The 26,334-nt window shown below is 43.0% G+C and overlaps 1 protein-coding gene across 1 annotated transcript in view; it reads left to right on the forward strand.

Annotated features, from left to right (window-relative positions):
* Nucleotides 1-26,334, forward strand: part of LOC146871970 (DDB1- and CUL4-associated factor 7) — a 559,819-nt gene that overhangs the window by 8,531 nt on the left and 524,954 nt on the right. The window contains exon 2 of the mRNA XM_085652619.1: nt 13,224-13,382. Within this exon, the coding sequence (XP_085508745.1) occupies nt 13,224-13,382 (159 nt within the window). The remainder of the gene's footprint in view (nt 1-13,223; nt 13,383-26,334) is intronic.

Consider the following 26,334-nt stretch of genomic DNA (forward strand, 5'->3'; position numbering starts at 1 on the left):
TCTCGGTGGTTGCTGTGAGGGTGGGGCGCTTGAAGATTCCCCCAGTGAAGGTGCCCCAAGCAACAAAAGTGGTTCACATGAAGCAGTACAGGATCACAGGGGGACATGATGATTACCGAAACCATACGGGACTTGGTGTAGGCGGGGGTTGTGAGACCGGTTACCACGGCGTGGAATAACCTTTTGTGGCCCGTGCGCAAACCGGATGGAAGCTGGCGCATGAATGTTGATTACCGCGAGCTGAATAAGCATACACCCCCGTTGACTGCCGCGGTCCCCGACACCATCACTTTGATTGAGAAAATTCAGAAACACAATGGGACATGGTATGCGGCACTTGATATTGCCAATGCTTTTTTCACGATTCCAACGGCCCCCAAGTCCCAGGAACAATTCTCCTTCTCATGGAATGGTAGGCAGTTCACATTTACATCTTTGCCACAGGGGTATTTACATAGCCCTACAATCTGTCACCGGTTGGTGGCAGAGCATTTGGATGAGCTATTCCTGGGGTACAATTTTGTCATTACATTGATGTGTCGATTCAAGGAGAGACCCAAGAACAGGTGCAGGCTCAACTAGAAAGAATGGTAGAGCACTTGCAAAGCAAAGGGTGGGTGATTAACCCAATGAAGGTGCAGGGACCCTCCCAGAGTGAAGTTTTTAGGTATTCAGTGGCATCAGGGGCATAGAGAGGTGCTGCCACAAGTAAGGCGAAAGATCAAGGAGTTTGCAGTGCCGCGAAACAGGAAGGAGGCGCAGCGTTTCATTGGATTATTTGGTTTTTGGAGACAGCACATTCCCAATTTGAGTGAGATTTTAGCCCCTCTGTGCAAGGTTACATGGAAGAAGCATGAGTTTGAGTGGGGGAGGCCCAGCAACAGGCATTTGAGTCAGCGAAGGAGGCTATACAGCGTGCCCTGGATCTATGGCCCATACGAGAGGGAAGCATTGATTTGAATGTAACAGTCCAGGATCAGTATGCGACCTGGAGCCTGTGGCAAAAACGGGAGGCAGAAAGTGCCCCTAGGGTTTTGGACAAAGAAATTACCTGATGCTGGAGAGCGGTATACTCCTTTCGAAAAGCAGTTGTTGGCATGTTATTGGGCTCTGGTGGATACCGAGCAATTGACCTTGGGACACAATGTGTTTTTGAGACCTGAAATTCCTATCATGCAATGGGTGATGAGCTCACCCAAGACACACAGGATTGGGCATGCACAGGAGGCTAGCGTCATAAAGTGGAAGTGGTACATACAAGACGGAGCACGAGTGGGTCCTAAACGTACCGCAGTGCTGCATGAACAAGTGGCGCAGACTCCAGTAGCAGATGCAGAAATGTTGCAAGATGTACGCAAAGTACGAGAGTCCCCAGTGAAATGGGGCTGGCCATTCTCAGAGTTGTCCGCGGAGGACAAAAGACATGTGTGGTTTACTGATGGCTCAGCCAGATATGTGGGGACTAAGACATTGGAAGGCAGTGTCATACAATCCTGTGACCAAAAAGTTGCTGTCGACTACTGGAGAGGGAAGAAGTAGTCAGTTCACAGAATTGTACGCGGTTTACCAGGCTTTAAAGCAAGAGCTCCCTGGTACATGTCACATTTATACTGATTCATGGTCTATGGCCAATGGGTTAGCCACTTGGCTTCCCACATGGCATACTCACAATTGGATGATTCACAATAGGGAGGTTTGGGGAAAGGAGTTGTGGCAGGAGATTTGGGAATTGTTGTCCCAGAGTACAGTCACAGCTTATCATGTTGATGCTCATTGCCCGACTGACTCACTAGAGCGTTGGTGCAATTCCTTTGCAGACCAAGAAGCGAGAATTCGTGAAGCTGAGGTGGCGACGCAGGATTCTGACTTGGTGGGCATGGCTAAACGGGCGCATCAGAAAAGCGGACATTTGGGCGAGCGAGCCGCTAGCTGGTGGGCAGAAACTAGTGGGATGTATATTCCCCTAGATTTGATTAAAACTGCGATCATTCACTGTCCCGTTTGTCAGCATACCCAACACAGACCAGTTCGACAGGTAGTGAGAGGCCACCTAGGTAGAGGGAAGTTGCCAGGGCAAATATTGCAAATTGATTTCATCGGACCAATGAGTCGAGGATGTCAGTATGCATGCACGGTGGTGGATACCTATTCTGGCTATATCATCACCTTTCCATGCAAGAGAGCAACCCAGTCTAACACTCTGAAAACTTTGAATTTGTTGATTTTGTATTACGGAATTCCTTTGCAGGTCCAAAGTGACAATGGGTCACACAATAAAAGGAATGATGGTGCAAGATTTTTGTGTGCAGCATAACATTGAGTGGATCTATCACATACCCTACTACCAACAGGCAGCGGGTTTGATTGAGAGAATGAATGGTTTGTTGAAAGAGCAGTTGAAAAAGTTGTCTCATGGGTCATTGAAGGGGGTGGAGGTATCACTTGGCTGATGCATTGCAAATTTTGAACAACCGAGCCCTTGCCAATGCAGAGACTCCTTTGATGCGCATGTTGACCCCAGCTTTGCAGATCAAGCCTCATGTGGCCACAAACACGATTCTGTATTGGGACAGAGCTCCCGGAGCTTTAGCTCCATATCGTGCCACACCAGAGGCTGCTGGTCTTTATTTGCATGCCCTGAAACTCTATCGACTGCAACCACGAGACATTACCTTGATTGAGACAGGAATTGGAGTTCAAATTCCCCCAGAGCATTTCGGACTGATCGCTCCTCGATCTGGGCTTGCCCTTAAAGGCATCCAGGTTTTGGGAGGGGTGGTCCATGCCGATTACCAGGGAGAGATCAAAGTTATTCTATTGAACAGTGGAGACACTGATCTGATTGTGCAACCCGGTGACCGAGTTGCCCAAATGGTCATCATGCCGGTTTATGTAGGAAATGTCATGAAGGGGACGGCCCCAGCCCTTCTAACTGTGCGAGGAAAGGGCGGGTTCGGATCTACTGACAAGAACCCAGGGGCGAAAGTATGGGTAGAATCCCCAAACAAACCTCCTCAACCTGCAGAACTAACCGCTAAGGGAAGGGATAATATCCTTGTCATCATGAGACCCGGACAGGAAAAGTGGGAAAATGTACCTGCTGATAAATGTTATTTACGAGAGTGATTATACCAGTTTGTTTTCTGTTTCTAGATCACAGTATGGCTTGCCGCTGCGATGCTTGTGCTGTGTGATCTGTGTTTGGGCGTGTCCGGAGGGGTCCGGGAGGGCCCGGGGATGCCGAAGGGGATCAACTGCCCGAGTCAGATGATAGCATTGTTGCAGCAACCGGATAACATCTGGGCCTACTTGCCGGGAATGTGCTGAACACTTCCCACTTCTGTATGAGAAATCTTCAGAGTACAGCTGATATGATATCTACTTGTCTTTTTGCGGTACCTACCCCTGCACATGTGCTTCTGCACATCTTCAACCAAACTAACTTTAATAGGGTAGTGGAGGAAACTGATGTCCAAACACATCTGAATCTTTGAGTACTGTTGTTTTTGCCCGGAGGTTACAGCTAATCTCTGGAGGAACATGACAAGTATTGTTACCTACAATCACTACTGGAGACGTTTGCTATCAACTAACTTGTGACCCTGCCAAAATTGGCAAGTGTGGCCAATTGAAACTAGAGAAAAGCACACAATTGACCACTGATCAACAAACATTATGTCACTCACGACATGACAGTTCTTGCAGTACTGTTACCAATTATATGGTCTGTAATCATACATGCTAGCCATGTTAACCATGTGAAATTATCTAAGGGATGGTTGTTCTCGTGTGGCAATATTTCATACCCTTACATACCAGCTAATATAACTGGAGGACCTTGTGCCTTATCATGTTTAAGTCTTATGCTTTTTCCCATGCATTCTGTCACACACATTCGCTGTTCGCAGCCGCTGTTCAATTACCTGAGGATTGTGACTCCAATATGGACTTGCTTTCTAGAGCAGAGTATAACAGTTTGGCTATTTCCATTGTAGGAGTGCCAGGACTGTCCGTTTATAATGCAAGAACTATTGCTAAGCTTGCCTGTTTAATTGTGAAAAATCTCAATCATACTTCTGCCGCTTTAGCTGACTTGTTATTAGATGTGCAAGGGACGAGAAAAGCTGTTTTGCAGAATAGGGCAGCTGTGGACTATTTGTTGTTGAAACACAACCACGGTTGCGAGGACTTTGATGGACTGTTGTTTCAATTTATCTGATCATTCTACATCTATCAATGCGCATATTAATGCTTTAAAAGATTTATTGGAAGGGGTTACCCAAAACGTTAATCAAGAATGGTGGGATTGGTTGTTTGGTTGGCTACCTAATTTCGGACAGCTTCGTTATATCTTGGGTATTATTATAGTGATTATTTGCATTTTTATCTCACTATATTGTTGTATTCAATGCATTCCTAATCTTCTCTCCCTTCTTCGTCCCAGATCCATGGTATTTAGGCCAATGGGGTATGATGGGTGAATCAAGGGTTGGAATATACTGCATTTGCCATTTTACACGTGCTAAACTGCATGTTGACCTCGATTCCATGTGATGCTCTGATCCTCCATTTTATTGCACTGCATTTCCATTTTGTGCTGCTTTGACCTGTAGTTACACTTCAGCAGTAACATAGACATGTTTTTCACGTAAACCAGCACAAGCTGGTGCGAGACATATCTTGTGAGGTTATTTTGTACCTTGAGCTTGTTTTTGTGCATTCTATGCTTATCTCTAGGACAGAGGGAGGATGCGCTGTGCAAGGCCCTCCAAGGCCGGAGATAGGGAAAGGAATGTCTTTTGCCTCGGCGCACCCAGACAGAATCTGGCCAGGTCTGTATGGGTGGATCTGACGCAGAGATGCGGCCAGCACCTATGATGGATAGATGGACGAGAACGCCTGCTAGAGGGTTCTCAAACGTATTGATTTAAATATAAAAGCTTTGTCTGTGGGGTGGAGTTCAGGAACTCAGTCTTGGAGTGGACGCACTTGCAGGACGACTTTGGTGCCCGGAGAGATTACTTCCTGTGCCCCAGTCTCTACAGGGTTCCCGACTTGGTGTTTTCGGTGCTTGGCCAGGGATGTTGAAGACTCCGGTGCAGACGCATCTGGTGAGGTGCTTTGTACAGTAACTGTTTATATATCTATATTCAAGATCTCATATTTGTATATATATAGTTTGGTGTATTCATTGTTTCACTTGGTGCCTAAGAACTTACTAGCTTCAGTGACTTATTGCCCTTGTCTACGATACTAATAAAGCTAATTTTACCTCCAGTGGAGTGTTGGAGCTTCTGTGTAAGTAAGTGGTGTGCGTAAGTTTAGATTACGCAAGTGGGCAAGGCAATACAGTTTGTTTCCTCCCTTAGCTAAAATAACTATGTCAACAATTCTAGGTGAGATTTTGAGTGGCTTCCCGCTGATCTAGAATGGAAAGGATGAGTTATGTTCAACACTGATGGTGAATAAAGATAACACTGTGTCAGTCTAATAATGAAATATAATGAGGGTTATAGGTGTTTGTATATTGAATGTTCTTATTTTGTATATATTGTAAATAGTGTTTTGTAATTGCTTTTAGCCCTGCAGAAGTCACATGAGGGATGAAACGCTTTGGCAAGCAATTGTGTGGTGCTTTTAAAAGAATGAAGTACTTTTCAATAAAAAGAATATTTTGACTACAATCAAGTATTGTGACCATCTGTTATGTTAATCTGGGAAGCTATTTATTAATATATTGTGCTATTGTTATAATATGATGTACTAGGACATCTATACGTAAAAGTTATTGTTGTTCTCGGGTGCAGGGTCATTTATGTGTCTTTTTTTACAGTGGTGGTTTGTAACCACTTTTTTGGGATGTATGCGGGTCACATCCTAGACTCAGTGCACAGGTTTAGTAAAGACCTAATAGGCATTCACTAGAAGTGACGTGTGGTGCTGGATTTCTAAAGCTCTGACCCCTCTGTTTGTTTGCTGGACCTAATAAAATATTACATCCGAGTACTGAAAGCCCCTGAAAACAATCTTAAATATTTCCTAAAATTCATTTTCATGGCAGGGGGTTCCCCATGGCACTCCAAGTTGGAACAAGCAATAGACCAACTGAAAATCGAGGCAAAGCGCATGCCCCGTCATGAAATTCCGTATTCTGCCTGGGCAGAAAGCTGTGAATCTCCAAGTCCAGACCATCTCATCTGAACTGGATCGTTCATCACTCTGGTACAACTCCCTCACACTGGCCCTGGATAAGTCATATACTCCTGGGAGAGCTCCACCATATTGGACTGGTGCTTTTCAGAAACCACAACTTGCTTACTTGCCAGAGTTGGCAAGTTTATCCATCAAATTAGAATTGCACTTGATTCCCATCAAAAGGTCGCAGAATTTAGGGTTCCTGTCCTTCTGTAATGAAAATCATCTGATGCCCTAACCCTGTCAGTCGTCACCTAACCCAGGGGTTTTTCGCACGGTCACTGGAATCATAAATTAAACTTGGGGGCAAGCTAAGAACTTTTATTAATGACAATTAACATCACGGAGGGAATGACCCTGTTGGATTTTTATATAACCATTGATTCCTACAGGTGTAAATATGCGAAAGGGTGGTAACCCAATATTTTAACTCATTTTTTAATTGAAGTTTTTAAATGGACATAAAGTAGTAAATAGAGCCCATGTAGCCACGGTGCTATTTTAAAGCTGAATACCGGGTTGTTCCTGGAGTAAGGGTGGTTGGGAGGGGGGCGCTGTTCATGTGTTTTATACTGTTAAGATTTTAAGTAGTCGCACATTTAATAAAAGAATCAACCATTTAAGCAGTATGCCTTTCACACCCATTATCTGTTGAAGAGTGTTAAGAAGGTTGTTGTGATTAACAGTGTCGAAGGCTGCAGAGAGGTCAAGAAGAATCAGAAGGCACGATTCCCCAGAATCGAGTATATGCAGCGCATTATTAATCACTTGCAGCAGGGCTATTTCCGTGCTGCAATTTTAAATGAAGCCAGAGTTGAACACGTCAAGGAGATTATTGTCCATAATATGTAGGGAAAGTTGTTTCGCAACACATTTTACTGTGATTTTCGAAAGAAAAGGGAGGTTGGTGATGGGGCGGAAGTTGTTAATGTTGTGTTTTTTAGAAGAGGGGTAACCTGTCCTGTTTTGAGGGCAGCAGGGATGGAGCCTTGACTGAGGAAGAGATTAACTAGCCTGGTCCAGTAAGAGAGAGTATTGGTGTAGAAATCAATGGTGATGACACTAGGCATGGGGTCAGAAGGAGGGTTTGGTTTCGAGGCTACATTTTAGGAGGTCCTCTTCCGAGATGGCGGCAGCCAAGGGACTAAGGATTTTTGCTCCTCAATGGGTGTGGGGTGGGTGTCCTGATCCACCAGTGATTTGACCTTTTCATCAAAGAATATAGCGAATTCTGCTGCTTTCTTTGAAGAATTCTCAGGCTTGATGGTTTGGGGAGAGCAGTTTGGGTTTTTGATAAGGTCAAAACGTTTTTGGCTCGGTTGTTGGCTGAGTCGCGGAGGGATCTGAAATGTGATGCTTTTTCATGGAATATGTGCTTGTGAATGTGATGTAACTATGAATGAACAAGTGTGGGTGTTGTAATAACACTCCCGTTTTTCATTTTTTTTTTGTTTACCAGTATTTCATTTTTTATTATTTCTCTGAAGCGTATGCGCACCAATACCAAGGAGCACGTTAAAAAAAACGATGCCAATAACAATTTTGACTAAATGAGAATACTAACACAAGAAATAATTCATTCGTGTTGAAGAAATAGATTTCAATAACTTACGGTACAACTTAGTTCAGATAACTAGGTAGTTTAATTTTGCTTCCACATTTGCTTTGGAATTCATCATTCCTACACAGGCTCCTCAACCACCCTATCTTCATACTCATCCATTCTACCGCATCCTCCTTTATCATCTCGAAATTCATCTTCATCCAGCCAGTTATACCTTTTTTTTGTTTTCTTTAATTTCCATTCCTCTCACTACCGCCTGACACCATCCTACATCTTGAATTTCTGCTCGTGCTATACACACCCATCGTCAAGGTTAGCTGAATTAAGGAAAAATTCCTTGATTTACCCTTCTGAATTCTTACTAGTTTTTTTTCACACGCTCCTTCTCTCCAGCCTGACAAAACGTAATTCATACATTTTGTCATAAACGTGTTTATAAATCTCTTGTGCTCTTTCAGCCATTCTAGTTACCATCCGGTTACAACTTTAAGCTCTGACCCAGATAACCAACTCTGAATATCGTTAGTAAATGCAACACTCCCTCTCATAATGGTTAATGGGCTAGATCACTTAACAGTAGAAGTGATCCTGTACATACAGTTTTTCAATTTCCCAGTTATTTTTCCCACACCTTGTTTGTTAGTTTTCAAAATCCCCTTAAAGACACTATTAAATCGCTCCACTTCGCCATTTCCTTCTGGATGATAAACTGAAGTAAGTTGTTTTATACCATTATTCTGTTAAAATGGTTGTACCAATTCTACTTCAAACTGAACACCATTGTCCGTAATTATTTTTTTGGTAAGCCCTCTCTTGGAAAAATACTATCCTTAAATCTAACCACAGCTAAAGCATCAGCACATCCCACAAACATTATTTCCGGACACTTGGAAAACGAATCCATGTCAGCAAGAATGTGCACCCATATCACATCTTCACTTACCACTGGTCCCATTATATCCATAACAATTTCTTCCAATGCCATATTAGGGCAGGGAATAGGAAATAAAGGAGGCTTAAGGGTGACCTATGACTTATCCACATTATTACATTCAAGACGTTATCTTGCAACCCTTTCTATCTCGACATTCATCCGTGGCCTCCAATAACCCTTACTTCACTCTTTTCTTAATTTTGACACTGCCCAGATGACCCTCATAATCCTATTTCTCAAACATTTTGGAGAAACAGCGTTCAACAATAATTGAAAATTTATCCCGAACCCCTCCAAAAACTATATAACTGTTTGTTTATTTAACTATACTTGTGCATGCCAACCGTTCTTTACCCATTGCTTAGCCATTTTTTAGTCCTCATCCGTTTCACATGTAGTACACCATTCTTACTCTGAATGCTTCACCACCTTACGGTCTTATCCATACAACATTAAGTTCTTCCCAAGCATCTCTAGGGACTTCAACTAAGGGTAATGGAAGTATAATAATGCAATCAACCTCCTTTTTATTTATTTATTTACACCAGCTACATACTATATTGTTTTGTTATAGTCAACTAATCTCATAAACGGGTGTTTCTGTAAGTGACATTCATCAACTCGTGGGTTGTCAAGTTTTACAAGCAGTTTGTAATCGCACATAACTAATACTTCATATCCCCAAAAACAAATTGCCTCCAGTGTTCCAAACACCTAGGGTTTCCTTCTTCACCGCTGAATACCTCTCCTCTGTAGGAGATAACGCTGTTTTAAAGTTGCATCAAATCCATGCAATAATTTTGCTACACAAATGTGTTTAATTTTGTGAAACTCAATTTTGGTGAGTTCATTTCATATAAACTGCACCGGACTGTGTTTTTTTTTTTAAATGAATTTCCTCAAGCATGCGCAATTCTTATCCATATCAGCTCTCCTAACTCACCTCAGTATTCCATTACACAGATTATAAACTGATGTACCCGCATTCCATGGATGGTATCAAACTGTAATGAAGATATAACCCCCTCCTGTTCGCCTTTTTCCTTCCCCTGTATCGATTCTAATTTTCCAGCAGAACAGTTACACAACGTTTAATATTGTGTATACAGCCTTCCACACTACTTTCAGTTGGGGAGTCTGTTTGTGCCATTAATAATGGAAGAAATAAAAAACTAATATATTGCTGAAATCACTTGTTGAGGAACTGACGTAAGTGTAAAGAATTAAGAAAGAGGTCAACTACACCTTGACAGGAGGCGGAGTGGGACTTAAGTTAAAGGAAAACCAATCTTGAGTAGATCCAGGTATCCCTAGGAATGAAGTGTGTAATAGAACACCGTGATAAATAGTGTTGGGTGCAGCTGATAATGAAGGGGAAACAGTGAAAATGTAGTGTCTTTATCTGAAATTATGTCATTGAACAAGAATTCCATTTCTGTAGAAACATGCCCAACTACAAACAAAGTGAGGTGTAGAGTATAAGTGGGAAAAACTGCTTTTTTGAAAGTTGCTGTTGGAGAAGACTGTCAGATAGGAAGGTTGGGTGTTAGCGGAACACAAAGGGTAAGAATGGCACTGGGAGGATAGGGAAACGTATGTTTCATTTAATCCAGAAATACCTCATTAGGTGGGGATTAGTTAAAGTGAATTGTGAATTTCAGAGAAAGTGGTTAATGTCCGCAAGTTATATGCAATGCCTTTACACAGTGTCATCAGAGTAGAAGAAACTATGAGCTTCGTTAGCTTTAAAATTTAGAGTACCTAAAAAGTTGCAAGAATTTCACCCAGGGGTACGCTTGTTTACGCTTAGAACAGTCCCTTCATTATTTAATTTGTAGTTCTTATGCATAATGTGTTGGCCTCAGGAAAGTTGAGTGTCTTTTTTGGAAGCATTCTTATAATGTCACCTTCAAAGAGAACTCGTTTTGGAATAGAAATATAGGAACCTTGCCCTTTACATACCATTAAGATTTCCAGTGGATGTTACTTGCTTATGTTTTGGCTGTTAACAGTGCAGCTAGTGAATTGGCTCAATTGAATTTATGTCCATTTGATAATGATGACGGAAACTTCTTTCCCGTCTGAAATTATGCCTCGTATTTTGTAGCTGTTTTAAGCTTCATAATAGGTATATGCCTATCACAGTTAATTTAGTGTTCATTTTCAGTGGTCCCTTACAGGTGACATCCTATATAGTGACTAAAAAAACCTGTGTAGTGTTTTTGATTTACAAATCTGATATACTGCGGTGTGTGCAAGCATCTACTTGTTTTGTGTAACTTGCAGGTCGAATTTTGAATGGCAGTTTTAAGTTGTACATCCATTGTCTTTAACACTCTACAGAGGCTCAATACTTTGGGGTCCATTAGGATGTTGGGTGGATGGCCACCGCCTGCATGGCGGTGGCAATACACCCTAGATCCTTCCCCGCCCGCCACCCATTTCCCCCCTGCCATATTAGTATGGTGGGGGGGTCCCTGGCGGACGGAAAGACCGTCCGCCGGTTTTCCACCGGGCGGAAAAGGTGCTCAATATGGTGGCAGTGTCTGCATGACACCGCCATCCATATTAGGATGCAGGCGGAAACGTGCCTTTCCGTGGCGGCATCGGGCATGCGGGGTTTGCTGTCGGGGCCTGTTGCGGGCCCCCAGGGTATTGGGGTGGTGGGGGGTGCACATGGGGGGGGTACCTATGGTACCCCCCTGCATTGTCATGGACATGGTGGCAGGCACCTCGTGGTGCCTGTCACCTTGTGCATGACAATGCACACGGTGGCAGGCACCTCGTGGTGCCTGTCACCTTGTGCATGACAATGCACACAGTGCATTCCCAGCATTGTGGCGGGTGGTGCTGTGAGCACTGCCCGCCACAATGCTGGGAATGGAGGATGCCACCGCCACGGTGGCATCCTATTTGCAGGTGCGGGCCCGCCGTGCCACTGGCGGCCGGTCCCAGCACCGCTAGGGTGGCAGGCAGAATAATGTCCGCCCGCCAATACGAATGGGCCCCTTTGTGTTGCCTCGCTTACCTGAGACTCAAGAGGGTGTGAAATACCTTTTGTTACCGAGCTTTAATATTGCACTGAGTATTGGGCACAATGCTTGCAGTTCAGGACTTTTATTGATACTTAGAAGTGAACTTCAAATCTTTTGTGTATCTAGGCTTTTCCCAGATATTTGGGGGGGGGGGGGCCTAAAAACTTTGTATTATTGGTCCTCCTACATGCACAAAGAAGGAGGCTCACTACTTTTGTTACCATGATTCTTTCAGACACTTGGGAGGGAGAATACTGCTCTGTTGCTGGGCATCTTTTGGAACAGCAGTTTCCCCTGCATGGTAAACTTATGCATGCATGCATGCTCCTGCCTTGGGTGAACTAACTCTTCATGCACTCGTATCCTGACTTCCTTTCGCCTGCTCACACGCTAATCAAATGTGCATGCTGATGCATAGGCCTATCCATGATGACTCTGTTACTTGTTCGGTAACCTGGAGGTGGGCACCAAGCGTGATTTATTTCTTGAAATGGGACTCTTGTTCATTTTCTCAGTTGTTGATCTAAAGTGGTGGTGGCAGCTTACCGTTATTTGTACATATTTAAGATGTAGTGTAGTGGCTATTGAACTGGTCTTGTGTAAAGTTCCACTTACACCCGGACCCTTCCACTGTCATCCTTTGTGCCTGTTGTGTGTGGGAAAATTGTGGCGAGTATCCCAGTACCCATTTTGGATTGCACTCACGCGAGAGATGATGGAGTATAGATTGCTCAGACAGCAGAAATGGATTGCCTGCGTTCCTGGAGTTTAAGGAAATAGTCCTAGGCATGGAAGCGTGGGGCCAATAGCAAAAGCAATTGAGCTCAAACACAGTAGTGGACTAAGAACTGTAGCAGTTATGTTAGAACACTGAACTTGGTGTCGAATTATAGAAGTTGGCCAGAGCTCCATAGTTTTATTTTGTAGAATCCTATACCCGAACCCCCAGTTACTGTGTGTAGTGTCTCAGTTTTTCTGGTATTAACTATTTTGTTTTACAAAGAACAGCAGTAGACTGTACGTTAAGTTCACGTTTGTTGTTTGAGTTCTGTACTTTCCACTCTTCTGAGCTAACCTGAGAGTCCAGGGCAAAAGGGTGTACTTGGCTGCACCATAGTAGGACGGACAGCCCCAGCCACAATAATTGGGTCCCAGTATGCCTGCGTGCCCTATGCTCAGTCCTCCACCGAACAGGGTCTGACTGCTTCTCTAAAACGCTGGGTAGGATACTATGCTTTGTGTTTCTTGTTCTCCCTTCTGATCCCAAGTGCGAGGGTTAAAATGCTCACCTTGCCCTATAGACAAAGAGTGGCTAAGGACATGCAAGGAGCAACCGAAAGATTAAAATATGTTGGTTCCGGAAACAGTAGTGGTGCAGAGAAATGGCGTAAGATCACAGATGTAGAAAGCCAAAAAGCTGTCATTTCTTTAGCAGCGAGGCAACGTTCAACTGGAAGGTGAGAGAACTAACGTTTTGCTCAACTTTATTCTGCAGGTGCAACTTGTTGGCCTTGATGAGGAGAGTTCGGAATTTATTTGCAGGAACACCTTTGATCATCCATATCCAACTACAAAACTGATGTGGATTCCTGACACTAAAGGAGTTTACCCAGACCTTTTGGCAACCAGTGGAGATTACCTCCGTGTTTGGCGTGTAAGTAATGTCAAATAATATTGGTATCTGAGAAGTATGCTGATCTACTCTTGGAACTGTGTTGTGGAGCACTTCAGCAATTGAGCCAGTACAAGATTGAGACATATCTAATAAGTCACAAAAGGGTAAAATGCACATATGTGCACTTGCAAAATTATATCTGTACTTTAATGTTGTGTTAAATCCCTTTACTTATTGGTATAAATATTGGTAAGTGTAGAGCCTTGCACTTGAGGGACGTTAGGAATTGTTTGTTGAGCTAACTAACTGGCTTGTCTCAGAGGTTTTGGGTTTTGTTTAGTAATCATAAATTCACATTGATAGCTAATTTTAAGGAAATTGTTTAAAAAAAAAAGTTAATCTTATGAGAAATAGGAACCATAAATTAAAGTACATTTTTGTTTCTTTTTGATGAAATGTTATATTATCTGAGATTAGTACTGTAGACCCCTTGTTTTTGTATGTAACCATCACTGTGGATATGCCCTTGGCCCAACCTTCTGTGTGGCCTTTGGGCATACAAATTGGGTTCCAAGAGCAGGACCCTGTCACCCATCCACCTGCTGCTGAATGCCTTAATCTAGATGTCTTTAAACTGGAAGGCTGTGGTGCTGTTTTCTGGGGGTGCACACCCTTCAGCAGTTAGTGGAGTCACAACGTGTGTGTAGGTGCTGGTTGGTGTAATGTAGGGTAATTCACCAATACTCTGAAGGTAGCCTGAAAGAGCGATCTTTGTTTGGTGGTTCCAGCCTGTCTTTCACACATCATTTACAGTGATGGGGGTAAGTGGAGAAGCCTGCTGCCTCAGCAGACTGGTACTGATGCCATTGAGAGCGGCGGCATTAACTTTGTCTGGGCTGATTCCTAGGCGGCTATTAATGTTGGCTGAAGGGATCAGAACATGGTGGGGTGGACATGCTAACTCAATCTGATTTTCAAATAGGGAGAGGTGACTGCCTGCTGGGGACCTCATAGCAATGGTCCATGCTAGAGAGGGAGGAGGTTACCTGTTGTGCCTGGAACTCCATGAAATCCGTAATTCAGGGAATGCCTTGGAGATCCAGTTGGAATTGTGGAAAGGAGCCGTTGGTTGCCTAACGGGGACTTGAATATAGTCTTAAGCTCCCAACGAGTGGTCATCTTATCTTACAAGACCTTATGTCATCTTTCTCCGGTCACGCTGATGGGTTCCCCAGGGATCCGCGCTCTCACACTCTCTTCAACCTGTTCATGGAGCCTTTAACGGACATTCTAAAATCATCCAACATTCACTAAAACATGTACGCAGATAATACCCAACTGTACCTGAAGATCTCCTTTCCTGAGGACATAAGGTTCCTCAACTCAGTGTTACTGAAAACACAAAGCTGGTTGACACACAACCACCTGAAGTTAAAGGCTCTTAAAACGGAATTCCTCTTAATCGCACCACCCAAGCAATCTCCAGTCATAGAACAATTGATGAATCCGCTAACAACTCTTAATTTTGTACGCCACACATAGTTGATTCCGCAATCTCTTTGGGACTAATGCTAGACTAGAGTCTGAACACGCAGAAGCACATTAGTACAATCACCAAAGGAGCGAACTTTTTAACCCCGCATCTTAAGGAAAATAAAACCTTTTCTCCCTTCACATGACTTAAAGGTTGAGGTGTAGGCCTTAGTGATCTCAAAGCTGGATTATGGTAGTGCAACCCTGTGCTTCCTTCCTAGATCGAAGATGGCTCCTCTCAGGTCTGGCCTCAATTCTGCTGCAAGGCTCTTCACAGGCGCTAAAAGATGCAATCATATCTTGCCAGATCTGATAGCCCTGAACTGGCTCCCATATGAAGCTCGGATACAACTAAAAATTGCACGTATGGCACATAAAGCCATTCATTCATTTCAATACCCCAATGTACCTCGCTCAAAAACTGGAGCTCTCGGTTGTTTCGAGAGCCTCTGGAAGTGCCAGCACCTTACTGCCTAAACCACAAAAATGCCCCAAAAAAAGACAATCTAGCCTTCTCTGATATCGCTTGAGGGTTATGGAACTCCTTGCCCCTTGAAGTCAGGTTGATTCCTCTACTTTCCAAAAAGGAAGTAAAATTGTTACTGATGGAAGAGATTTTTTTTTACCATAGAAAGGGAGCTTCCAAGGAGCTAGAGGACACCCTCGCTGGTTTGAGTCTACGAACTCTGTTTTGTGGACCTATTGGTCCTTTGTGACCTCAGTTTGCCAATGTTATACTGTATTGTGCCATGACACTCCTATGTCCTTGTTCACTACATTGTGAATCCCTCCTCTGCCTTTTGAAGGAATAAAACAATACGGATGAAGAATCCTTTGCCTCAGAGTCCTAGCTTCCTAAGCTCCCTAGGGCACCCAACTCTACAAGAATGTTAACTTTGTTTTTCGTTTGGTTGTTATGTTTTTACCTCTTGTATCATTCTTGATGTAAAAACTGTAAAGCACTCTGATACCCTCGTTGATCATGTCCGCGCTATAGAAAAATTTTAAAATAAATGCATCTTCTTCATTTCAGTGGTGACTAGCGGGAAACAAGCCCCGTGTCCTGCTGCGACCACTGGCTTTTGTGCTGCTGCTGTGTGCTTGCCAAACCGCACTACAGCTGCCTCTCTGACCGGGGGGGGGGGGCAGTAATTATTTGTGGCAGCACCGCTTTATGTACGGCTTGCACCAGAGGATCTCTTTTCATTTTGGGGAAAAGGTTTCGTGTGATGCACGTCTACACGTTCCATCCGGCCACCATCTTTGGGTCATGCATCGATTGGACGTCATTTTGTTAATCTGTGGGGAAAGAGCTCTTGATGCAATTTTAAAGCCAAGCGACTTTTAAAACATTTGTTTAAATGTATATAGCCACTATTTAAAGAGCAGGTTTCCTTCCCAAATGTTGTAATTTTCATGTATATTTTTAGGTATCTTTGTGGCGGTTTGGCAATACATCCTGTGCAAATTTAAAAATAATATATTTTTCTACCTCCACCCTTCCAATCAACTCTGGGCAAACCATCTTAAGAATTGTTACAGTGGAAAGAAGTTTTTGAAGCCTATCTTGACCCAATTGATAGTGATATTTTTACTAACAAAAATAAAAAAACAATGTTAGTACATAATTTAGGCCCTGAGGACAGGGACATTTAAAAAAAACCCTACCTATGATTGAAGTATGAGTAGAATGTCGTCTGAAGGATTCCTGAGAACCTGCATTTGTTGTTGAAGGGTATGCAACTACACTTCAAGCTTTGGATAAGCGGTTCTCGCCATGGTGGAATTTGGTATTGGAGCGTCATAAATTCTTTCAGAGGTTGCAACTACCGCAACCTCTACTTTGGCCATTACATGCAACTATCGTGATCTGCACGATGAGATCATCCATGTCTAACTAATAGAAAAAACTTTCAGTGGGACAATTCAAGAATGTTTACTGTCTACCGACAATCCTGATTTGGGCACAGCTGTGGGGATTGATAGAGCTAGACAGGACTCTGAGGCTTATTTTCATGAGTTATCGTCTACTAATGCTCCTCTCTTAGTGCAGTGCTATGTCAACTTAAAAGACCCAGCAAACGATGTTGGGAATATTCCTGAAACCAAAATTCAACAAACGATTTAGGTGGAGTGTGAGTTTTGAATTTGAAAGTAAAACTACAAAGTCCACCGTTTATGTAGCCAAATGTGGATTTAGCTTATTGGGATGAGATTATCAGGGTGAAGTAGACATCATTCTTGTTCCCCCAATATCCTGATTGTTATATCCAAGTCCCAGTTGTGTAAGGTAATATGTATAGGATGCTTAAGTTTGTTCTCCAATAACCAATGGATTCTGAAGTTTACTGAGGTAGTTGAACCTAAATTAGGTAAGTTGACTGTTGTCCTACACAAGATTGTTCTTAAAATGGTGCTTTGCCTGTGGTCCACAAAGTTTGCAACATACCAGTCTATTTGAGAATGGAGTTGCAAAGAGCGCTTGATCAACTATGTGAACTGGATATTATAAAACCCATTTAGGGATCTTAGAGGTTGGCTTCCATTTTCTTGGCTAGGAAGAGCAATGCATCCCTTTAGGTTGTGCATGAATTTACGTGATCTCAATGGCAACATCTGGGTGGATCGAGAACCTCTACCAAATGTAAATGAGATGTTGTGCACTTTGAAGGGAGGTGTTATCTTTATCACTCTGGATATGTCAGCAGCATACCATCAGATAGTCTTAACCTGATTATTCCAAACATCTTACATCATATATCATACCATTGGATGCTTTTCGCTAGCAAATGGCTTTTGGTCTAGCTTCAACATTTTCTGTCTTTAAGAGGCTTATGAGAATAATGTTCCAGGGTTTGGAAGGGGTATTATACTTTCAGGACATCATTTTGATATGTGGAAAACATGCGTCTAAGCATGAGGAAAGGTTGAGCACGGTGTTGTCTGTATTGAAAAAGAGAGGTCTAACATTACATTTTGTTAAATGTAAATTTGAGGCAGAGGGTGTGGATTACCTGGGACATAACATAAGTGCCAAGGTGTTGAACTGAAAATGAAGATCTTAGAAGCTATTGTGGAGTTTCCTTCTCTAGAGAAGACAGAACTGAAATCTTATCTAGGTCTCGTTGAATATTATTTCAATTTTGTACCACATTTTGCCTATAAGACGGCACCTATTAGAAATCTATTAAAGAAAGGGTGTTCATTTGTGTGAAATGAGAAATGTCAGCAGGCTGTAGAATGTATTCGATCAGACATTGTTTGGGCCCTGTCCTTGAAGCCACTTAATCCCAGTGATAACAGTATTAGTCACTGATGCAGGCAGCAGAGGCCTAGGGGCTGTGTTGCTGCAGAAGAGGGAGTGATGGGAGGGAAGTAATTGTGTTTGCCTCCGGTGCATTATGAGGTTCTGAATTGACTTATTCTACCATTGAGAAGTAGGTTATGGCATGTGGTGGGTTACTCAACATCCCAGGATGTTTGTGTGGGGCATACCAGTTGTGTTATGCACAGATCACAACCCACTGGTAGATTGGTTCAGTTCTAAAGCCGGGGCGTGAGCTAATCCCAGGGTGGCCAGATGAGTATCATTTGCAAGAGTACCAGTATGAAGTGGCATATGTGCCTGGTAAGAGAAATGTAGTGGTAGATTATCCTTCCAGTATGCAGTTAGCTCTCAGGGGCAATGAGGTAGCAGAAGAAGAGGTTGCGGTGGGCGACATGAGCCAAATGAGAGAAGCGATGGAACAGGCGATGTTTAGTCTAAAGTCAAATTGTGGTTGGAGAGTGTGTGGCCAGTAGTAAAATGGCCCCTGAGTGTGTCCCGTAAGATTAGGTTTATTTCGAATTGACCTGTGTGGAATGGCTAGTGTGAAAAATTGAATAGTTCGTGGTACCAGTGAGGCTGAGATGGCCTTTGAGGGGCATTCAATCAATGAAATGCAGGATCAGAGAGGACCGTTGGTGGCCTGGTATCGATAGTTCTGTGGAATGTTTCATGCGTGAATGTGATAGTTGTAGCATTGGTGACTAGTCTTGGGTTACTAGACCATCTCCTGTGAAAGTTGACATCATACTATGGTTCTAACTGGCACTGGATATTTCAAGACCGATTTGGGTCAAGGAAGAGGTCCCCAAGTATGCACTGGTATTGGTAGATTACATGTCGAAATAGCCAGTGGTGGCTCTTTTTAACAATACTGGAATGCGTGCTGTTCTATTGTTTTTGCAAAAGGTTTTCAGCAGGGAAGGGTATGCCAGCGAAATTGTTACCGACAATAGCACGCAATTAGTTTCCGAGGAGATGGTTAGATTCTTTAGAGTGGCGTCACTCGCACAAGTAAAATCCTAGGAATAATGGCCTGTTGAATAAATTCAACCATACGGTAAAATATTAGCATTAATCAATAAATCAGATTGGAAGGTATCAATGGAAAAAATGCTCTGGTCAATCTGAACGACGCCCTGAGTCTACTGGGGTTACCCCGTTTGCTTTATTGAGAGGATGTTACTGGGTCCAAGTTGTGTAGAAATTGTATAGGTCCTAAAACTATTGATCCGTCCAGTAATGTTGTGGATGTCAGGGCAAAAATTTAAGCAAAGTATTGTAATGCTAAGTCGGGTGTGAAGAAAGTGAGTAGGGAAAGCTGGGTGAGAATAAGGTCATGTCATGAAAGGGGTTTCAAGGTATTCTCCGCCAATACAAGTGGTGGAAGTGATGTCTCATACAGTGTGCACTAGTGGTGTTTGTGCTTGGAACAAGGACAGGGCGGTAGTCCGGATGATGAAGTGAAGTTGGTTTACAATCTTGTGAATGGCAGTTAAGAGGGAGTGTGGAGTGTATGAGACTTCTCGTTCGCCATCATTGAGGCATTTACCAGACAGATTTAAGGATTTAATCACTACATGAGTATTTTGTGGTACTAGTCATTTTTCTATTCAATTTTTGTATGTTAATTTGATTATTATTTTAGATAGTGCTCTCTGTGTTCTTCATTGTACCATCTGTGAGTTATTCCATTCCATGTGTAATCATTATTTTCCCTTGTTTTAGGTTAACAGCTCTACTGTTTATATAGGCTCTTTTCTTATATAATGCCTTTTCCGGTGTAATAATTTGTTTATTGTTAAATATTTAAGGGGAGGGATATGTTGTACCTGGAACTCCGTGAAATCTGTCATTCATGGAATACCGGTGGAGTTTTAAGGAGTGGCAGTTGGGCGGAGGCGGTAGTCGCTCGATTGGGACTTATCTGAATAGAGTTCCAAGCTACCAATATGTTGTCATCTTTTCCATTTTAGTACTTTATTGTGTTGTCCTCCAAATAGGAGGACACTACTTGCTGGGGCTTCAGGCCAGTGGCACCCGGGAGAAAAGCAGAGGTGAGTAACACCTGCCTGCTACAGCATGTCGCAGTGGAGAGACCTACCCTATTTAGTCAAATGTTCACATAAAAACCGATACCAATAAATCTCAGATCTGTTGCTTTGAACACCGCACAAAAGAAATGCATCTCACAGCTGGTGCCTCATTTATTGAAGGTAGAACAATCACAGGAGTTATACCCATAGACCCAACTGAGATTGGGTAAATACTTGTAAATTCGACAATATCGCAGCAGGATATATTGAATTATTTGGAAAGGTATGTACAAGACATTCCAAGGAACACAAGAGAGGAGACTTAAGGTTGTTCTTTCAAAGCGCCAATAGGCGTCGTATATTTAGAAGATCAAAAGAATTGCAGTAATAAGAGCACAACAGGGTATAAATACTCTGGCAACCCTAGTGGAAAAAGGTGTACAAAGTGCTCGTGCTAGTGAAACAACGGCGCTAGTGACAACGTGAACAAACCACAACAGACGGCGCAAAAGAGGCAATATATACAATACAAGGTTCATATAACAATTTACTCAATAGTATAATTGGTATTTTTCATTGTTTCAATGAACCAGGTTTGCGTGCGCCAAGGAAGTTTAGGCTGGTGGATAGTGGTCGACGGCGTTTCGATCCTGTCAATTTAGGATCGTCATCAGGACCTGGGTCGCCTAAATTTGGGGTGCTCTGGTGCATGGGGAGAAGGCGGGGTACTCAGCAGTAGGTGAATGCTACATTAAAAGGCGAGGGGAGAAGCCCTCCCTCCGGGTTCACAGCCCGAAGGTTAATGGAGCTGGAGTCAGGGCTGCGGTCGCAGAGTCAAAGTCATTTTCCCGATCCGGATTGATTCCTGTTCCGCTGCCGATCGCCCTTTGACTCTGCGACCGCAGCCCTGACTCCAGCTCCATTAACCTTCGGGCTGTATACCGTTCCTCCCCCGGCATCGGTTGCCCTTCCAGCGAAGTTTCTTTAATCCTTTTCTCCGAACCCGGAGGGAGGGATTCTCCCCTCGCCTTTTAATGTAGCATTCACCTACTGCTGAGTACCCCGCCTTCTCCCCATGCACCAGAGCACCCCAAATTTAGGCGACCCAGGTCCTGATGACGATCCTAAATTGACAGGATCGAAACGCCGTCGACCACTATCCACCAGCCTAAACGTCCTTGGCGCACGCAAACCTGGTTCATTGAAACAATGAAAAATACCAATTATACTATTGAGTAAATTGTTATATGAACCTTGTATTGTATATATTGCCTCTTTTGCGCCGTCTGTTGTGGTTTGTTCACGTTGTCACTAGCGCCGTTGTTTCACTAGCACGAGCACTTTGTACACCTTTTTCCACTAGGGTTGCCAGAGTATTTATACCCTGTTGTGCTCTTATTACTGCAATTCTTTTGATCTTCTAAATACATGACGCCTATTGGCGCTTTGAAAGAACAACCTTAAGTCTCCTCTCTTGTGTTCCTTGTAATGTCTTGTACATACCTTTCCAAATAATTCAATATATCCTGCTGAGATATTGTCTCATTTATTGAAGGAACTGCAGATCTGAGCTGTTTCTTTACCGAGGGTTGCGTTTGCAATGGTTTGGTAAAGTATTGTGAACACACAGAAAATGATGCAAGTTAGAAAGCAGTTAGTACATAAAAGCAGCTCTGAGATCTGCTTTTTTGTCCTCCATTGGAATCTGCCTCAGTTGCAATAAGGCTGAGAGCATCATGCATGCATTTAATTTCATCCTCTTCTATAGGGTTTCAAAGTTCTTGAACTTCTCACCCTCCAAACCCGGGACATACGTCCCATTCACTTTAAAGGGCTTGTGCTCTGAAAACCTGTCATTCTCCCAAAAAAACCTTAATTGTCTTTGATTTCAGTGAGATCCTCATTAAGAATCGCTGAATCTCACCCTCCCTGGAGACTCAAAAGACTAGGAAGTATGCATCATGCCGTAACATTTGAAAGCTGAACTTTTTAAGGTCCCAGTACTGCATCTGTTCACTTTATTATGCTTTAGTTGTAGTTTAGGGAAGTGTTAGAAAGCACTGAATGAAAGAAGAAATCAGGTTGGGATGATAGGTTGTTCATTTATATTTCAAAGATGAAAAACAATTGGCTTTTAGATACTGTCTCCCTTTTTTGCAAGCCTTGATGTAATTTATTAAGCCTCAGTCCCTCTTTCCACACTAACTTTTCGACCGTAAAGTGTTGACTGGGGGCCTGACATGAAAACATTTGGTTCTGGGTGGACTTGGAATAAGAACGTTTAAAGACCTCTGCTTTAGGCCATGGGCCACAACGGCTGGTTACAGGGCTGACAGTCTGGCCTTTCATCAGCCTCTGTTCCAGCGAAGCAAAGGTAATGGGTAATGGCTTCTCGAACCAGGGTGTGGCCTAATCCCTGGCCCTGCACCATCCCCCGCTACTGAATCAGCAGTGCACCACCACCTTTGACAAAGGGGCAGCAGGCTCTGGACACAGGCCTGGTGTTCATGGTGCTCAGTGCATGAACTTTGCGATGCATTAATTGCACTGTGATTACTTGATTTCTTTGAAAAAAAATATTTTTCAAAGATTTGCAAAACAGAAGTAATGCATAAAAAAAATATTGCAAATCTACCTGGAACGGTGGGGATCTGCAGTAATTGGTGTAATTTCAGAAATACGTTTTTGCAATAGCGGAGAGCAAGTTCCCTATGGAAGTTAAAATAACTTGCCACTTGTTTGTCTCCAATCCCATATTCTATCTTATGAATTATTTTTATGTATTTTTATGTTAATACAACAACCATAGGAAGCGTGCAGTCATGTGCCACATACACCAGGAGCCTTATGCTGTCAAAAGGGATTTGGCATGTTAAAGTAGTCTAGAACACAAATCATGCGACCATCTGTAATACAATTGCCTAGAACCATTACACTGTACATAGAACGACAAATTAGTCGTAATTAAGCGAATGGACCGGAGGCCATCCTGGACAATGCCCTTTCATTTCCATCATCTGATCTCAGTCCATAATAGGTTCTCCCTCAACCCCAGATTCTATCAAATTTACGGGGGCATAATTTACGGGGGCGTAATTTACGGGGGCATCCTCCGCTGCGATCAGTGTGTGTATATATATATATGTATGTATCCATCCATCCATCCATCCATCCATCCATCCATCCATCCATCCATCCATCCATCCATCCATCCATCCATCCATCCATCCATCCATCCATCCATCCATCCATCCATCCATCCATCCATCCATCCATCCATCCATCCATCCATCCATCCATCCATCCATCCATCCATCCATCCATCCATCCATCCATCCATCCATCCATCCATCCATCCATCCATCCATCCATCCATCCATCCATCCATCCATCCATCCATCCATCCATCCATCCATCCATCCATCCATCCATCCATCCATCCATCCATCCATCCACATTCTATTTTGAATAACTTTGGCGCCGGTCGACGAATCCTCGCGAATTTCTCAAAATAGGTGGGGCGCTACGCTCCGCTCCTACCCTGAAAGTCTCGGGGGGGGGATCCGTCAAGCGGGGGCTGAGATAAAAGGGGGGTCCCAAAACGCGTTTTTCCCATGCATTTTTCCATAGGACCTTTAGAACGAGCTACAGCCCGAACGGCTGAACAGAATTACTCAAAATTTGGCAGAGAGGTAGTCCCTAGGTCAAGGAAGTGCCTTTTGTAGGTTTGGTGTAAATCTGTTCAGTAGATTCTGAGAAAATAGCCTTTAAATCAATATATATATCTGAGCCCGCTTACGGTAAGCGTACGGTGGCGAGCGCGATTCTGATTGGCTCTTAGATCTTAGTAAACATTCGAATCGGCCGAAACCAGGAAGCGGCGGCTGCCATTTTGTGTATTTCACTCTGAAAAAAAAGAGTGAAAACAAGGAAAGGGGGCAATGAGGAGAGTTACAGACCCCCTAACATTTGTAAGGGGGTCAAAGAAGGACAGAAAAGTACAAAAAAAACATTTATTGATTTTAAAAAAAATCACGGGGTACGCGTACGGTAAGCTTACGGTAAGGCGTACGGTAGAAAAAAAAAAAAAAAATGAAAATCAGATTTAAGTGTTTAGATATTAGGGGGCTCTAAAAAGAGCCGTTGTGTTTATGAAATGATTTTTTAGTGGTACCTACAAGTAAGTACCGATGCAGAGTCTAAGGTTCAAGAGGAAGACTCTGTTCCCTTCATCATTGAAGTGCACACCATCTCCTCTATAAATGTCTTGCATGTCATAACGCAAGTTGTTGTGGTAAATGGCACCCATACCATAGTCACGGAGGAAAGCAGAAACAGATTTGTTGACGTGCTTTCTTGCTTTGTCATCGCACCGCGTGCCCACCGTGCGTGCACGGCACTAACTGCGTAAAGTGGGCGCGCACGCCACGAATGGCGTAAAGTAACTTAGCATTTAAAAAACCGTACAAATTCACTGAAAAAACCATAGGTTTCACACACGTTATAGTTAGGAATTAGCATTTAAAAAACCTTGCAAATTCACTGAAAAAACCATAGGTTTCAGACATGTTATAGTTAGCGGAAATTTTACTGATAAAAAACCAATGAAATTCCCCCGTTATAGTTAGTGCAGGCAACTATAACTCACGCGACCGCAATCTTCTGCTGATGACATATGTGTCTTTATGAAAAAAAAATATTTGTAATATATGTATAGCTAAAAATGTATGGAAGAAGACATGGGCAAATAAGTGTCTAAATACAGTATTAGCATCAGCAGAGGATTGCGGTCGCGTGAGTTATAGTTGCCTGCACTAACTATAACGGGGGAATTTCATTGGTTTTTTATCAGTAAAATTTCCGCTAACTATAACATGTGTGAAACCTATGGTTTTTTCAGTGAATATAGATGTGTGTATATATATATATATATATATATATCTTGAAGAAGCGTCAGCGTTCCCCCGTTTCCGGAGCCCCGGCCCTTCAGGGTGGCCTCACTTCATGGGCACGGAGCAACCCACAATCACCCCACTGGTAAGAACAACAATGTGAGGCCCAATACCTTGAAATTTGCTTTATTTCATGAGGCTTTTTGCAGCGCCTGATTCCCTTTTGTCCAACGTTTCAGCCTGTTGCCTTGATCACGGACAGGAACACAAGCGCCCAGGTGCGCACAGGTGTCTTTTATAGAATATATCACGTGCCTGCGTTTTGCCAGTACTACCGTTCCCAGAGTGCATTTGTGCTTTTATTCAACTTGTGAACTGGCAATCCAACGATGTTTATTCACTCGGTGGTAATAACTATTGCACACGCACTGGTATTTGCAAGGAATCTTTTTTGAGGCAGGCAGGTGAATTTCAGTCCATATCGCAAATGTTTTTTAAAATATTAGCATCATGCAAAGCGGCATCTTTCAGGCACGATTAAAGCAGGGAATCCTCCCTCTTCAAATCCCTTCCACGCGCCATTCCATTTACTCAGTAGTTATCCCTTCGTGGGTTGGAAGGCGCGAGTGAGCCATGCTCCTCAGTAAACATCTTGAAGAAGCATCAGCGTTCCCCCGTTTCCGGAGCCCCGGCCCTTCAGGGTGGCCTCACTTCATGGGCACGGAGCAACCCACAATCACCCCACTGGAAAGAACAACAATGTGAGGCCCAATACCTTGAAATTTGTTTTATTTCATGAGGCTTTTTGCAGCGCCTGATTCCCTTTTGTCCAACGTTTCAGCCTGTTGCCTTGATCACGGACATGTATATATATTCAGTGAAAAAACCATAGGTTTCACACACGTTATAGTTATGAATTAGCATTTAAAAAACCTTGCAAATTCACTTAAAAAACCATAGGTTTCACACATGTTTTAGTTAGCTGGACATTTCACTCATGAAAAACCATTGAAATTCCCCCGTTATAGTTAGTGCAGGCAACTAAAACTCACGCGACCGCAATCCTCTGCTGATGTCAGATATTACATCACTGTATTTAGACACTTATTTACCCATGTCTTCTTCCATTAATTTTTAGCTATATATATATTACAAATATTTTTTTTTCAGAAAGACACATATGTCATCAGTGATGTAATATCTGA

This window comes from Triturus cristatus, chromosome 1_1, assembly GCF_964204655.1.
Source record: "Triturus cristatus chromosome 1_1, aTriCri1.1, whole genome shotgun sequence".
NCBI lineage: Eukaryota > Metazoa > Chordata > Amphibia > Caudata > Salamandridae > Triturus > Triturus cristatus.